The 17845-nt window shown below is 45.8% G+C and overlaps 1 protein-coding gene across 3 annotated transcripts in view; it reads right to left on the reverse strand.

Moving 5' to 3' along the window:
• Positions 1-17845, reverse strand: part of LOC134966064 (carcinoembryonic antigen-related cell adhesion molecule 8-like) — a 295560-nt gene that overhangs the window by 8083 nt on the left and 269632 nt on the right. For all 3 annotated transcript variants that reach the window (XR_010188579.1, XM_063942528.1, XM_063942530.1), the window contains 4 exons: positions 17790-17812; positions 14821-14883; positions 14669-14731; positions 14496-14558 (listed from right to left, as the gene is read on the reverse strand). Coding sequence is in view for 2 of the 3 variants with exons in the window: in XM_063942528.1 (XP_063798598.1) it covers positions 14496-14558; positions 14669-14731; positions 14821-14883; positions 17790-17812 (212 nt within the window). In the remaining variant the exon portion in view is untranslated. The remainder of the gene's footprint in view (positions 1-14495; positions 14559-14668; positions 14732-14820; positions 14884-17789; positions 17813-17845) is intronic.

The raw sequence follows: 17845 nt of genomic DNA on the forward strand, positions 1-17845 counted from the left end.
GCCTTCTTGGATTCACACCAAGGCACAGAGTTACGCCAACTACTGTGGTAAGGCTTAGCCGTTATTTCTTTTCTAATCTGCAAAAGTGAGGAAAATGACTCCACTGGGAACACCCTTTCGGCTAGGATATGGCATTCAACCGCCACGCCGTCAAACGCAGCCGCGGCAAGTCTTGATACACGCCCGGATCTTACTGCAACAGTTCCTTACATAGGGGAAGAGGCCAGGGATCTTCTATGAGGAAACCATGAAAAACGGGATTCCAAGCCCTCCTTGGCTAGACCGGAGCCAAGAGGATTGCCTGAACCTTTGTTCCTCTTATGTTTATCACCTTTCCGAAAGAGTGAAAGCGGTTGGGACCCATAGACCGACTGAAAACACCCAAGGTGTCATGAGGCCGTCCACTGCTATAACTTGCGTGTCCCTTGACCTGGAACAATATCCATGAGGCCTCACGTTGAGACGAGGCGCCAACATGTCCAATTGAGGCACTCCTCAAAGACTTCTGTGAAAACTTCTCGATGACGACTGTATTTCTCCCGGATGGAGATCGCATCTGCAGAGGAAATCTATTTCTCCGTCGTTTACCTTAGGAACGAAGACTGCTAATAAAGCGTTTACCAATCTTTCCACCCAGCGGCAAACTTTTGCATCTTCTGCCATTGCCACTCTGCTTCTTGTTCCGCCCTAGCGGCTTACTAACGCCACTGCTGTCAAGTCGACTGACAGAACTAACACGTAAAGAACACGAAGAAGATGTTCGTCGAAAATAGCTCTTAATTGAAGAAAACTCATTGCAGACAAGCTTCCCAGCTTAACCTTTTCCTCTGGAAATACGTCCCTTGCCAGGACAGCTCCTCAACCTCGGAGATCTGCATGCATGGACACCAGGACCTAATCCTGGATCCCGAACCTTCGTCCCTCTAGAAGGTGAGAACCGAGCAGACACCACAGGAGCGATGTCCCAGCCATTAGGATTAAATACCGGTGCATGTGCAGGTGAGACGCGGACCACATTTCCAACTGGTCCCTTAAAAACCACTCCGGCATTTGACCTGCTCACCAAAAAGGCCTCTTAGACCGCACCCACCTGCTTCATTAACAGAACCAATTGATGTATTGTCACAGCAAATCTGATCCGACTCTGGATCCTCAGACCTCTTTCCACAGGAAAAAACACATAACCTCAACCGGTCAGTATCTACTCTGATACCCACTTCCGAACTCTGCGTCATTGGGAACAACAGCCATTCCCTGTGTTGAAAAACAGTCAGAGAGAAACAACGAATCGCACCACTTGTTTCTTGACCTCACCTTAATCAGGAGAGTATCTCAGAACAGAATAACAAAGGTTCTTACTATTGAAAGAAAACCATCATACTGCCATCACTCCGGTGAAATGGCAAAGACAATCCTTGATATCCACCCAGGCAATCTGAATGCGGAGAAAAACGCATTGAAACCTCTTAGTCTTCCATTTAAATTTTTTTTTTTTTTATACAGCAGGACAATGTCCTGAACCTGACGCACCTCTGTATGGCGTCGCATACTATCTCCCCTTCCAGAGGGGAAACGGCAAGATCTAATAGAAAAAACAGTGAGGGGAAACATCTGTAACTCAGAACGTCCCCCTTTAGATTCTATAATCAACTCACAGGTCCTAGTCTATTCCCGGACTAACTGAAAATCAGTAGACGAGTCCCCACCGGAGTGGGGTCCAGCCAGATAGACTCAGTGACATGTGGTGGATGTAGTAGAAACAGAAAACGACATCCGCTTCTGCGAACCAAACAAGGTTGCAGAACTCTTACCTTTACACCTTCTATTGTCTGCACAGAAAAGGAAAAAGAAACGGTATCGAACCGTTAAAACGACCGCATCCCACAAAAGAATGCGTCACCAACCGTTGTGAAGGAGTTTAACTCATGAAGTTAGACTTACCAGTGGTATCCGCCGAGACTGACTGAACTGAGGCATCCCAAACCGCTGTATACCGTCCCTCCAGTATCTCTCGGAGACCTCCTCAGCATTTCCCCGGCCACACCTCCTGCCATCACGCGGCAACCTGCTGCAATGTTATAGAGTAGAATCAACATAAGCAACCTTACCCACACTCTGTAGGGTAATTCTATCGGATGCCTAGCCGAACATAACACTCCCCCACGTGCATGCAGTGCAAATACGTATAGAAATAAAATATCACTTAGCTTCCTGTGTATGATCCTTTGTGATACACATATCCTAACTATGTATATATAAATATATATATATAACATATACACAAGAGGATTGTCCAGACCCGTCAGGTCCCTAGTGACAGTAATGTGTTCTGAATGTGTCTGACCATGTACTGACATGCCCCAGATGTGGATCTACCAGGAACGTTATATCGACAGAAACTTAGTAGATGTCGACAGCAGGGAATAGTAAGCGGCAAAACATAACATTATTGGAACCCCGAGGGGTCTGAGGGAAGCATACATAAGTAAATTCAATAACACTCCCCCCACATATACCTATAAATATATATACAGGTATAAAGCAGTAACAGCCTGTTAATTTTTACCCAGTAAATACAGATGATGCCGACAGGGTACCCACAAATGACTTTGTCTCCCATACCGTGTTTACTTTTTATGCACACGAACACCAACCTGGTAATACTTAATTTTCAGAATCAAGTACCGACAGGCGTCGGCGATGCCGACAGTTATCCCCACAGCAGCTTGTGACAAAACCCTCACACATGTCGACATATGTCGACTAAACTAATAGTGAGTAAACTGACAGGCAACACTGAGATTCATGTACCACAACATGGATTATGCGGCCATTATTAAACATAATGCTATATATCTCCCATATAGCACTAAAAAACACTGTGCCCCCCCTCCTTCGTACTATAAATCTAGCCTTGGCGGGGACCTGAGGAAAATGGCGCTGACTCCATTGTGAGGGCTAAGCTCAGCCCCTTCCCTGCGCGCCAAAGCCCACTCCAATAAATATATATATTTAATATCCTGTTACCATGTTTTTGCACTAGTCAATTGAGTGATTTCGTATATATGTTTGTCTCTGCAGCTGTCTCTTGTATTGTTTACTATGTTGACATGGTGATGGGGAGCACGGCCGGGGCAAGTGACGCGGCGGATCGTCACTTCCGGTCAGCTGTACGGGGCGGGCGGGATCCCGCTGTCCGGAGGCGTTTGGTCACACAGGGTGTTTAGATCCTTTATAAGGTAAGATGTATATGTTTGTCGGTTAGACCTGAGGAAAATGACTAAATAAAAGTCATTGAAACGTTGTCACGTTAGACTTGCCTGCATGTGAGTTCTTTTAAATCAGACACCAGGAGTGCCACGGCTGTAGTATATATGATTCATCCATCACGGAGGCAACCGGTGCAGCAATCACGTTTAAAGGAGAGCCGGATCACAAGGACAGTGTATCAGTAAGTGGTTGGAGCGGCATCTCCAATACACATTTGATCAAGGCTCCCTTATATTTTACTGTTGTTTACCCCTCTGTTTCCTCTGCCTATTTGCACAGCTGCACAGCAGCATTAGCACCAGCACTTTGCATGCGTTTTTTGCACAATAATGATGATTGGTTTCACACAAGTTAAACGATAGTGTGACTTTCTGCATGAGACTGAACAATTTGCCTACGAGGTGGTTAACACTATATTCACCAAGATGGCGGAGGCCAATGATGAATTAGGGGATTGTCCCCAATCTACCAATTATGCCATTGGTGATCTCCACAGCTATTCTGAAGCCGAGGCTGAGGAGATATTATATAGTGCTGTTATGGAGACCCAAGAGGAAGCAAACACACCGGATAGCTCTTATCGTGAACTGCTACGTTTGCATCGCAAGGAGATTGATTATTATTACCACTGCGTCTCCCTTTCCGATTATTATAGAGCTAAAAAGATACCCCGGGGCCTCAGGGTCAGGAACTCACCCATTATTGGCCGTAATGATCTAGGCTTTTGTAAAAAGTGGGTGGGCATCCTTAATAAATGCTCCATGGACTTAATGCTCCTAATAATTGAGCAATCCACAAAGGAAATTAATAGCATTAAAGCCAAAATAGTGGAGCATGAGACCATACACAAACCCATCTTAGAGGCTGATGCCAGTACCAATTGGTACGAAAAACTCAACGGGCAATTACAAATCTACAAACGTGACCTTATTAAATTTAAAGCACAAAAACGCAGCAAGGTCGATGGCGACTACGAAAATCATAATGTGTATAAATGGACTGATTCCACCACACGCTATGAACAGAGAAAACCATTTTTTCGTCGGAGACGATATAGACAGAGGGATCCTGAGTCCTCACACGAACACACTTTGACGTCCAGCGAGTCGGATTCAGTGAGCCAACCATCACAAGCAGTGCACCCTTTAGGGGTTGCCCCACGGACTCTGACCCGAGATCAAAAAGATGCCGGCGGCCGTACACACGAAGGGGCAAACAATGGCAGAGGCAGAGTGGGCAGGCCACCCAAAAACCAGAGACGCTGATAGTCAATTTATCTGACTATGACTTATCGAACACGGAGGAACAGGTGCTCTCTAGAGGTTTGTCCTTTATCCCAGCATGCAAGCAAGACCCATTTGAGTGGCAGATAGAAAAGTATCACCTACAGCGCCAACTTAAGCTTAAAGAATTTTTCCATAAACAACCCACCACTGTGCCATGCTCTGAGATTCCAGCAAAATTGCAGAAGATCCTTCCCAGATCCAAGTTTGAGCCACAGTCGCACAATGCCTCAATTAAGACCTTTACTCGTCTTTTAGATAGAGATGAGCGGGTTCGGTTCCTCGGAATCCGAACCCCCCCGAACTTCAGCCTTTTTACACGGGTCCGAGGCAGACTCGGATCTTCCCGCCTTGCTCGGTTAACCCGAGCGCGCCCGAACGTCATCATCCCGCTGTCGGATTCTCGCGAGGCTCGTATTCTATCGCGAGACTCGGATTCTATATAAGGAGCCGCGCGTCGCCGCCATTTTCACACGTGCATTGAGATTGATAGGGAGAGGACGTGGCTGGCGTCCTCTCCGTTAGAATAGATAGAGACACTTGAGTTGATTTACTACTAACTTAGTAATTTTGGGGAGCATTAGGAGTACTCAGAGTGCAGAGTTTTGCTGATAGTTACTAGTGACCACCACCAGTTTTATTTATTATTTAATATAATCCGTTCTCTGCCTGAAAAAAAACGATACACAGTCACATACCATATCTGTGCTCAGCCTCAGTGTGCTGCATGATAATATCATCTATGTATATCTGACTGTGCTGAGTGCTCACTGCTCACACAGCTGAATTGTGGGGGAGACTGGGGTGCAGTTATAGCAGGAGTACAGTGCACACTTTTGCCGCCAGTGTGACTGACCAGTGACCACCAGTATATTGTCTGCCTGAAAAAGTTAAACACTCCTGTGGTGTTTTTTTTTTTTTATTCTATAAACGCATTCTGCTGACAGTGTCCAGCAGGTCCGTCATTCATTATATTATATAAATATTTACCTGCAGTAGTGTTATATTTTTTTTGTTCATCTCTATCATCTTTATCATCTCTATATTAGCAGACGCAGTACGGTAGTCCACGGCTGTGGCTACCTCTGTGTCGTCAGTGCTCGTCCATAATTGTATACCTACCTGTGGTGGGTTTTTTTTTTCTATCTTCTTCATACTAGTAGTTTAGGAGTCTGCTGACAGTGTCCAGCAGGTCCGTCATTATATTATATATACCTGCAGTAGTGATATATATATATATTTTATATCATTATCATCTCTATACTAGCAGACGCAGTACGGTAGTCCACGGCTGTAGCTACCTCTGTGTCGTCAGTGCTCGTCCATAATTGTATACCTACCTGTGGTGGGTTTTTTTTTTCTATCTTCTTCATACTAGTAGTTTAGGAGTCTGCTGACAGTGTCCAGCAGGTCCGTCATTATATTATATATACCTGCAGTAGTGATATATATATATTTTTTATATCATTATCATCTCTATACTAGCAGACGCAGTACGGTAGTCCACGGCTGTAGCTACCTCTGTGTCGTCAGTGCTCGTCCATAATTGTATACCAACCTGTGGTGGGGTTTTTTTTTCTATCTTCTTCATACTAGTAGTTTAGGAGTCTGCTGACAGTGTCCAGCAGGTCCGTCATTATATTATATATACCTGCAGTAGTGATATATATATATATTTTTTATATCATTATCATCTCTATACTAGCAGACGCAGTACGGTAGTCCACGGCTGTAGCTACCTCTGTGTCGTCAGTCACTCGTCATCCATAAGTATACTAGTATCCATCCATCTCCATTGTTTACCTGAGGTGCCTTTTAGTTGTGCCTATTAAAATATGGAGAACAAAAATGTTGAGGTTCCAAAAATAGGGAAAGATCAAGATCCACTTCCACCTCGTGCTGAAGCTGCTGCCACTAGTCATGGCCGAGACGATGAAATTCCATCAACGTCGTCTGCCAAGGCCGATGCCCAATGTCATAGTACAGAGCATGTAAAATCCAAAACACAAAATATCAGTAAAAAAAGGACTCAAAAATCTAAAATAAAATCGTCGGAGGAGAAGCGTAAACTTGCCAATATGCCATTTACCACACGGAGTGGCAAGGAACGGCTGAGGCCCTGGCCTATGTTCATGGCTAGTGGTTCAGCTTCACATGAGGATGGAAGCACTCAGCCTCTCGCTAGAAAAATGAAAAGACTTAAGCTGGCAAAAGCACAGCAAAGAACTGTGCGTTCTTCGAAATCACAAATCCACAAGGAGAGTCCAATTGTGTCGGTTGCGATGCCTGACCCTCCCAACACTGGACGTGAAGAGCATGCGCCTTCCACCATTTGCACGTCCCCTGCAAGCGCTGGAAGGAGCACCCGCAGTCTAGTTCCTGATAGTCAGATTGAAGATGTCAGTGTTGAAGTACACCAGGATGAGGATATGGGTGTTGCTGGCGCTGGGGAGGAAATTGACAAGGAGGATTCTGATGGTGAGGTGGTTTGTTTAAGTCAGGCACCCGGGGAGACACCTGTTCTCCGTGGGAGGAATATGGCCATTGACATGCCTGGTGAAAATACCAAAAAAATCAGCTCTTCGGTGTGGAAGTATTTCAACAGAAATGCGGACAACAGGTGTCAAGCCATGTGTTGCCTTTGTCAAGCTATAATAAGTAGGGGTAAGGACGTTAACCACCTCGGAACATCCTCCCTTATACGTCACCTGCAGCGCATTCATCATAAGTCAGTGACAAGTTCAAAAACTTTGGGCGACAGCGGAAGCAGTCCACTGACCAGTAAATCCCTTCCTCTTGTAACCAAGCTCACGCAAACCACCCCACCAACTCCCTCAGTGTCAATTTCCTCCTTCCCCAGGAATGCCAATAGTCCTGCAGGCCATGTCACTGGCAATTCTGACGAGTCCTCTCCTGCCTGGGATTCCTCCGATGCATCCTTGAGTGTAACGCCTACTGCTGCTGGCGCTGCTGTTGTTGCTGCTGGGAGTCGATGGTCATCCCAGAGGGGAAGTCGTAAGACCACTTTTACTACTTCCACCAAGCAATTGACTGTCCAACAGTCCTTTGCGAGGAAGATGAAATATCACAGCAGTCATCCTGCTGCAAAGCGGATAACTGAGGCCTTGGCATCCTGGGCGGTGAGAAACGTGGTTCCGGTATCCATCATTACTGCAGAGCCAACTAGAGACTTGTTTGAGGTACTGTGTCCCCGGTACCAAATACCATCTAGGTTCCATTTCTCTAGGCAGGCGATACCGAAAATGTACACAGACCTCTGAAAAAGACTCACCAGTGTCCTAAAAAATGCAGTTGTACCCAATGTCCACTTAACCACGGACATGTGGACAAGTGGAGCAGGGCAGACTCAGGACTATATGACTGTGACAGCCCACTGGGTAGATGGATTGACTCCCGCCGCAAGAACAGCAGCGGCAGCACCAGTAGCAGCATCTCGCAAACGCCAACTCTTTCCTAGGCAGGCTACGCTTTGTATCACCGCTTTCCAGAATACGCACACAGCTGAAAACCTCTTACGGCAACTGAGGAAGATCATCGCAGAATGGCTTACCCCAATTGGACTCTCCTGTGGATTTGTGGCATCGGACAACGCCAGCAATATTGTGTGTGCATTAAATCTGGGCAAATTCCAGCACGTCCCATGTTTTGCACATACCTTGAATTTGGTGGTGCAGAATTATTTAAAAAACGACAGGGGCGTGCAAGAGATGCTGTCGGTGGCCAGAAGAATTGCGGGACACTTTCGGCGTACAGGCACCACGTACAGAAGACTGGAGCAACACCAAAAACGCCTGAACCTGCCCTGCCATCATCTGAAGCAAGAAGTGGTAACGAGGTGGAATTCAACCCTCTATATGCTTCAGAGGTTGGAGGAGCAGCAAAAGGCCATTCAAGCCTATACAACTGACCACGATATAGGAGGTGGAATGCACCTGTCTCAAGCGCAGTGGAGAATGATTTCAACGTTGTGCAAGGTTCTGCAACCTTTTGAACTTGCCACACGTGAAGTCAGTTCAGACACTGCCAGCCTGAGTCAGGTCATTCCCCTCATCAGGCTTTTGCAGAAGAAGCTGGAGACATTGAAGGAGGAGCTAACACTGAGCGATTCCGCTAGGCATGTGGGACTTGTGGATGGAGCCCTTAATTCGCTTAACAAGGATTCACGGGTGGTCAATCTGTTGAAATCAGAGCACTACATTTTGGCCACCGTGCTCGATCCTAGATTTAAAACCTACGTTGTATCTCTCTTTCCGGCAGACACAAGTCTGCAGGGGTTCAAAGAACTGCTGGTGAGAAAATTGTCAAGTCAAGCGGAACGCGACCTGTCAACATCTCCTCCTTCACATTCTCCCGCAACTGGGGGTGCGAGGAAAAGGCTCAGAATTCCGAGCCCACCCGCTGGCGGTGATGCAGGGCAGTCTGGAGCGACTGCTGATGCTGACATCTGGTCCGGACTGAAAGACCTGCCAACGATTACAGACATGTCGTCTACTGTCACTGCATATGATTCTCTCACCATTGAAAGAATGGTGGAGGATTATATGAGTGACCGCATCCAAGTAGGCACGTCAGACAGTCCGTACGTATACTGGCAGGAAAAAGAGGCAATTTGGAGGCCCTTGCACAAACTGGCTTTATTCTACCTAAGTTGCCCTCCCACAAGTGTGTACTCCGAAAGAGTGTTTAGTGCCGCCGCTCACCTTGTCAGCAATCAGCGTACGAGGTTACTTCCAGAAAATGTGGAGAAGATGATGTTCATTAAAATGAATTATAATCAATTCCTCCATGGAGACATTCACCAGCAGCAATTGCCTCCACAAAGTACACAGGGAGCTGTGATGGTGGATTCCAGTGGGGACGAATTGATAATCTGTGAGGAGGAGGATGTACACGGTGATGAATCGGAGGATGATGATGAGGTGGACATCTTGCCTCTGTAGAGCCAGTTTGTGCAAGGAGAGATTAATTGCTTCTTTTTTGGTGGGGGTCCAAACCAACCCGTCATTTCAGTAACAGTCGTGTGGCAGACCCTGTCACTGAAATGATGGGTTGGTTAAAGTGTGCATGTCCTGTTTATACAACATAAGGGTGGGTGGGAGGGCCCAAGGACAATTCCATCTTGCACCTCTTTTTTCTTTCATTTTTCTTTGCGTCATGTGCTGTTTGGGGAGTGTTTTTTGGAAGGGCCATCCTGCGTGACACTGCAGTGCCACTCCTAGATGGGCCAGGTGTTTGTGTCGGCCACTAGGGTCGCTTATCTTAGTCACACAGCTACCTCATTGCGCCTCTTTTTTTTCTTCTTTGCGTCATGTGCTGTTTGGGGAGTATTTTTTGGAAGGGCCATCCTGCGTGACACTGCAGTGCCACTCCTAGATGGGCCAGGTGTTTGTGTCGGCCACTAGGGTCACTTATCTTAGTCACACAGCTACCTCATTGCGCCTCTTTTTTTTCTTCTTTGCGTCATGTGCTGTTTGGGGAGTATTTTTTGGAAGGGCCATCCGGCCTGATACTGCAGTGCCACTCCTAGATGGGCCAGGTGTTTGTGTCGGCCACTAGGGTCGCTTAGCTTACTCACACAGCTACCTCATTGCGCCTCTTTTTTTCTTTGCGTCATGTGCTGTTTGGGGAGTGTTTTTTGGAAGGGCCATCCTGCGTGACACTGCAGTGCCACTCCTAGATGGGCCAGGTGTTTGTGTCGGCCACTTGGGTCGCTGAGCTTAGTCACACAGCTACCTCATTGCGCCTCTTTTTTTCTTTGCGTCATGTGCTGTTTGGGGAGTGTTTTTTGGAAGGGCCATCCTGCGTGACACTGCAGTGCCACTCCTAGATGGGCCAGGTGTTTGTGTCGGCCACTTGGGTCGCTGAGCTTAGTCATCCAGCGACCTCGGTGCAAATTTTAGGACTAAAAATAATATTGTGAGGTGTGAGGTGTTCAGAATAGACTGAAAATGAGTGGAAATTATGGTTATTGAGGTTAATAATACTTTGGGATCAAAATGACCCCCAAATTCTATGATTTAAGCTGTATTTTAGGGTTTTTTGAAAAAAACACCCGAATCCAAAACACACCCGAATCCGACAAAAAAAATTCGGTGAGGTTTTGCCAAAACGCGTTCGAACCCAAAACACGGCCACGGAACCGAACCCAAAACCAAAACACAAAACCCGAAAAATTTCCGGTGCAGATCTCTACTTTTAGATGAACAATCTAATGCATATTTGGCGAAAAATACACAGTTACATCATAATCTGACAAAAGCTGAGAACGAGGCTTTGCGGCATCTATCCAAGCAACAAAACCTTATATTCCGCCCGGCGGATAAAGGGGGAGCCCTGGTCATTCAAAATCTACAGGACTATAAAACAGAAATAGAGCGGAAATTACAGGACTTGGACACTTACTGTCGCCTTAGTAGGGGTCCCACTGGTGAATTTAAAGAACAACTTACGAGGACTTTACAGTTAGCTGTCCAGGACGGTAAAATCTCCAGTGCCATACGTGATGCATTGATCCCGGCTCATCCGGTTATACCCATACTATATACTAACCCCAAAATACACAAATCCTTGCACAATCCCCCAGGACGCCCCATAATTTAAAGCTCGGGCCTCCCTATTTCAACCTGTTGCAGTATATTTAGATTCCATCATGCAGCCATGTATACAATCACACCCCCGTTTCTTACTTGATACCACTACACTTCTATGCAAATTGCAGCAGCTGCCCACTTTTGAGGGCAACGTACTGCTATGCAGTATAGATGTACAGAATTTATACACAGTCATTCCCCATGACTTAGGGTTGGCAGCAGCAGAGCGGTTTCTTACCAATCATGTTATGTATCAGGGACCTGATATACAGCTGTGTATTGAATTATTAAAGATGACGTTAGAAAAAAAATTATTTCTGTACGATGGGCGCATTTACTTGCAGCGAAAGGGGTGTGCCATAGGGTCCTCTGTGGCCCCTTCATACTCGAACATATTTATGTTTGAGATAGAGGAACAAATATTTTTCACAGATCCTGAGGTAGCTGGCAGTATTTTGTTTTAGTGCCGCTACATTGACGACCTGTTATTAATTTGGCAGGGGTCCCAATCACAACTAGAATCGGTCATCAGAGCGCACAATGCCAAACAGCATCCTGTTAAACTGACATATACCATCAGTGAGCAAGTAATTAATTATTTGGATGTGGAAATTTCTATCCATCAAGGCCACATTTCTACTTCTTTATATCATAAATCCACTGATAAAAACAATGTTTTGCATTACAATAGTTTTCATCCCCAACCACTCAAGCGTGGACTACCTTTCTCCCAGCTCCTCCGCATTAGACGGATCACATCTGATCCAATCAAAGCATTGTCACAAATGGATGTAATGATTAAGCAGTTTGTTGAACGAGGGTACCCCATTCAGTTGCTACAGGAGGCGAAGCAAAAAGTCCTAAATATTGATAGAGCTTCACTCATTGGTCCATCACAGGTACATAGAGATCCTAAACCAATCATCCCCTGGGTGACACAATATCATGCAGCTAGTACTGGGATTAACCACATATCCAAACAATTATGGCCCATAGTACAGGGCGATCCGGAGCTTCCTTTAAAAAATACCAAATTAATGTCCTGTTACAAACGTAACAAGAATATCAGGGACATTCTAGTTAAAACAGATGTGACCCAAGATACTACCACTACCAACTCTACTGTAGGTAGACATAGGGGGTGTATTCGATGCACCTGCACAACCTGCCAATATATGATAGCAGGTGACACCTTCCAGCATCCCCATTCAGGGAAAACTTTAGTCATTCTACACACTCTAACTTGTGGATCCCGTTTCGTGGTGTACCAGTTGATATGCCCATGTGGGTTGTCTTACGTAGGCAAGACCCAAAGGATGTTTAAGGAACGGATGGCAGCCCATAGGTCTGCCATCAAATTAGCTATCAACAAAGGTACTAGCGAACAACCGGTCGCCAGGCACTTTGCACTACAACGTCATTCACTAACTACATTAAGATATCGCATGATCGATCATGTGCCCGCCTCTATTCGGGGTGGTGACCGGGCGGCCAAACTTCTTAGATTAGAAGCATGGTGGATATATCGCTTGGATACTGTCCATCCACGGGGACTTAACGAGTCCCATGGCCTCAGCTGTTTCTTATAAAATTTTCTGCAATAAAATTGTCTGTCAGTAGATTTTAGCATTACACACAGCGTGCGCTATGCACAGCTAGCAACATGATATTGCATGACACGCATTGAGCATTGCATTTGTTGATCTTATTTTGCTATGCATCAGGAATATGATTAAGGTATGCTATATATGCTGACTGTCTGCAGGGTGGATATCCCTGTTAATTAGGTTTTTTGTTGCTGAACAATGTTTTTGTAGCATGTGTGGATACTTTATTGGCTAACAGAGTAATTATCATATTAATGTATATTTAATATCCTGTTACCATGTTTTTGCACTAGTCAATTGAGTGATTTCGTACATATGTTTGTCTCTGCAGCTGTCTCTTGTATTGTTTACTATGTTGACATGGTGATGGGGAGCACGGCCAGGGCAAGTGACGCGGCGGATCGTCGCTTCCGGTCAGCTGTACGGGGCGGGCGGGATCCCGCTGTCCGGAGGCGTTTGGTCACACAGGGTGTTTAGATCCTTTATAAGGTAAGATGTATATGTTTGTCGGTCAGACCTGAGGAAAATGACTAAATAAAAGTCATTGAAACGTTGTCACGTTAGACTTGCCTGCATGTGAGTTCTTTTAAATCAGACACCAGGAGTGCCACGGCTGTATTATATCTATATATATATATATATATATATATATATATATATATATACACATATTGAGCTGGGGAGGGATCTATATACAGCGTATAACCCCCTGTATACAAACATAAATAGAAATCGCTGCCCAGGGCGCCCCCCCTGCGCCCTGCACCCTCGGAAGCCGTTGGTGTGCGGCGCGCAGCGCGATCGCCGGTACACTGGCGGGGTGAACATACCCGGTGTCCGGGCACCTAAATATGTCCCCTTACCAGCGATCTAAACCTCAGTAACATCCCCCCAGCGCCCTGCACCCCGTGAGTACCGTTGGTGTGTGGGAGCATGGAGCGCAGCGCTACCGCTGCTGTTACCTCCGTTACTGAAGTCTTCTGCCATCACTGAAGTCTTCTTTTCTTCCAATACTCACCTGGCTTCTTTCTTCTGGCTTCTGTGAGGGGGGTGACGGCGCGGCTCCGGGAACAAGCAGCTAGGCGAACCAAATGATCTATAGATAATGGTGTCCAGTAGCCTAAGAAGCAGAGCCTTTAACTAAGAAGAAGTAGGTCTGCTTCTATCCCCTCAGTCCCACGATGCAGGGAGCCTGTAGCCAGCAGATCTGCCTGAAAATAAAAAACCTAACATAAAGTCTTTTAGAGAAACTCAGTAGAGCTCCCCTAGTATGTGACCAGTCTCCTCTGGGCACAAAGTCTAACCGAGGTCTGGAGGAGGGGCATAGAGGGAGGAGCCAGTTCACACCCATTTAAAGTCTTGTAGTGTGCCCATGTCTCCTGCGGATCCCGTCTATACCCCATGGTCCTTACGGAGTCCCCAGCATCCTCTAGGACGTATGAGAAATAAATGTTACGTCAATGCTGATTGGATGCCATGGGCAATTTCTCCACTGGCTCACTTCTCCACTTTTATCACTGCTTAGTACATGTTCCCCTATGTACTCTCTCCTACAAGAAATAATTTGTTTGAATCACAGAGATAAAGTATATTGTGGTCAGGTTCTTCCTGAAATGAATGAAACTTACAGTACGAGTTACCAAACATTAATTTGTTCCAGTTATTATAAACATTCTACAGTAGATTATTATATCTCCATGAGAGAGGAAGAGAGGGAGCCGAACCTGCTGTTTCCTTGGCACGTTGTTACTTAAATCAATATCGGCATAAAGCAATTCGGGTGGTTTCTGAAATGAAATAACATAATTACAGGTTAGCAAAAGCCTAACTATTCCAGATACTATTAATATTCTGTAGAATTATATTTCCAAAGTAAAGGAAGGGAAGGGGGCTCCACCTGCTGTTTTCCTGCTGTCTTGTTCTGTATTTTAATAGGGGCATATTGAATCTCGGGTTCTTCCTGCAATGTAATATAAATATAGGTTACCAAGGGACAGAACATAACACCATCCTATAGTGTTACATTTGTCTTAGGAGAGTTGGAGTCACCTGTTGTTTCCTTGGCATGTTCGGGTTGAAAGCAATAGAAGCGTATTGTAGCTCTGGCTGTTCCTGAAATGGAAGTTATAGTTTATAAGATATAATTGCTACAGTATGTCACACCCTGTACTTCTGCTCACCTTGTGTGCAATATCACTGGTATAAGCCCCTCCCCCTGGCTCTAGGTTGCTGGTTACTCTTCATGACATTTTCATTGGTTAACTAATATAACACTACATGCTAGTCTGACTGTCAATGGCAGTGGAGAACTCTTTTTATTGCACCCACCTTCCCAAGAGGCTCAAACCACACTGACTGGGATGCAGGGGTGTTTCTACAGAGGAGGGGGCCCGTGTGCACCTCTGGGTGGGCCCCCTCCTCTGCACGGCGCTGTAGACTCCGGCACTGTGCCGGAGTCTATTGCCCATGCGCAGGTTTCCGGAAACATGGCGCCCGCCATGATCCGGAGACCAATTTGGCTACCGCGCATGCGCTGCGGCCATTTTGGCGGCCATTTCCACCGTGACTGCAGCTCCTGGCACTGGACTCCGGAAAGGTAAGTATTAAAATGGGTGCAATGGGTGCGGTGTGGGCCCCCCCTGGACCCAGGGGCCCGTGTGCACCGCACCCATTATAGAAACGCCAATGCTGGGATGGATATGATACCCACAATAAACCCTAACTGCAGATTCACCTATTATAATCATACTTGCCTACCTTTTTTTCCCCTCTACAAGAGAAGCCCAGAGAATAGATGCATGTTGGCAGTGACAAAGGCGGGGCCAGGCTAGTTGCGTCATTAGGCCCCACCTATGCATGCAGAAATTGTTGAGATTGGCACAGATTTGCATAGGGGTGGAGGCAAAATGATGCATTTCCAATAAGGTGAATCACTAGGCCCCACCCCCTCGTTGAGGACGCCAGGATTCCCTACATTAATCTCCCCATGCGGGAGGGGTGCCCACTCTTCTGGGGCTGCGGGGCACTATACGAAAAAAAATCGTGTGTCTCCTGTAGGATCCGGGAGAGCAGGCAAGTATGATTATAATGCAACCAACCTTTCCTATCTAACCTGGTGCAGACATAACTTTTAGAAAGAGGATCAAACGCTTATCCCCAATACCATGTATTTTTGTGCGATCGCATCGGTCATTAATCACGATATCCACCCATTTTTAATGCCCAAAATCGCATCAAGGCTAATAGTATACCGCCCAAAGTGGAAAAGTTGCTCATAGCATTCCATAAGCCTCAAACTGTCATTTCATAGACTGTGCTAGATAAACGATAGCTAGAAGCTGATTCAGTGGCAGAATCCACGCTAGACACATGAGGCCCCCTACAGTTGCTGATTCTTTTTTAATGTAGCACCAGCTGGGAAACGCGAGTTGCAGGTGGTAATTTGGGTGCAAGAGGTTAGGGCTACCTGCCCAATCGCTGTCTGCTGGGAGGCTTCAACTTCAGGACCAGGGGGCGGAGCCTGTGCCAGCAGTAACGCTATTATGATGTCTTTTTAGAGTCCCCTGTCACTGCTACTGGGCAGCTCTGCGGCTATGCTTAACTGCTGTGATGGCGGAGGCTGAGAGCAGTTGTGAAGGAGGGTGGACAGCCAATAATATTGTGTCTAGGTGTGGCCTGTCCCCTAAATTTTCCTCTAAGCTGATTGGTTGCTTTGAGCAACATCTTCCCTCTAAAATGAAATTTAGGTTGGTAAAATGATAGCAATACACTATTGTTTTGTTAAATATACATCATCAGAATTGGAGAGATTTATATTTTTTTCATCCTTATTGCATGCACTGGTTGCAGATATACTATACAGCAGAAAAGGTTTATATGTAATTAGTGGTATGTTACCAGATGTAATGAAATCCTAGTTGGTCGGAGGTGCGGGTTCCTGGCCAAAGTCGGACATTATTATAAAGCAATGATCGTGTACAAGGCAAAACCATGCCTCGTAAATGATTGCCGCTTTAAAAAAACATCAGAGTTTGGCCGGAAACCCCACGCCTCCAGCCAACTCGGACTTCGTTACATCCGGCCCCACATTTTTATTTTATTTTTTAAATCTGAAATCTGAAAGATATAGTAGCCATTATTATAAAAATCTTCTCCAAATCTTTCAGAAATGTTGGCACTGGTAAAACGTTAAAGATGATTTCTTCCATGTCTTTGGTCTGAACACAATGACATGGGTATGGGTTTATCAATCGTGATGACACCAAGCAAGATATTTTTGTTCATTATTATGGCCACCCAGAGGAACAACCGCAGAAAATACCATCTTAGCTTGGGAGATGGAGAAATTGTGGAATTTGCCGTTGTCAATGGAGAAAAAGGTCTACGGCCAACAAACTTTATTGGTCCTGGTGCTGCTGTAAGAGCAGCAGATAAGCAGCAAATCACAAGCATTATTGGTGCTTTTCACGTGGCAGAGGTCCTCCATGTGACTACCAGCAAAACTACCAACACAGGGAAAGTGGGAAGAAAAACTGTATATGCCAGATTAATAATGATGACTGGCATATCATCTTTGTGCAAGACAGATCTATATGGTAGATTCATTGGCGTTTCTACCATGGGTGCAATGTGTGTGGTGTACACGGGCCCCTGGGTCCAAGGGGGCCCACACCGCACACACTGCACCCAAGCTGTGTTAAAACTCACCTTTCCGGAGTCCCACAATGGGTGCTGAAGCAGCAGCAGCCGTGGCAAAAATCTGTTCCAAAATGGCCCCTGCGCATGCCCAGTAGGAAATTACTCTCCGGAACATGGCAGGCTAAATTTAGCACAGCTACGATCAACTCGGAATGACCCCCCCAGGTCTGAATTATGCCCATTGTGTAACTCATAATTTACTGGCATATTCCCCTTTTCTTCTCACACTTGTAACGTCTTCTAGTCATTTACTTGTACCAGTTCTGTACCACTGAGAGAATAGCTGACTTATAATAAATGACAATAAAATGTTGACTAACCGTAGTCTGGGAGCTGGAATGACCTAAATGAAAAAAAAGTAAAGCATATTATAAAT

This window comes from Pseudophryne corroboree, chromosome 10 (assembly GCF_028390025.1).
Source record: "Pseudophryne corroboree isolate aPseCor3 chromosome 10, aPseCor3.hap2, whole genome shotgun sequence".
Lineage (NCBI taxonomy): Eukaryota > Metazoa > Chordata > Amphibia > Anura > Myobatrachidae > Pseudophryne > Pseudophryne corroboree.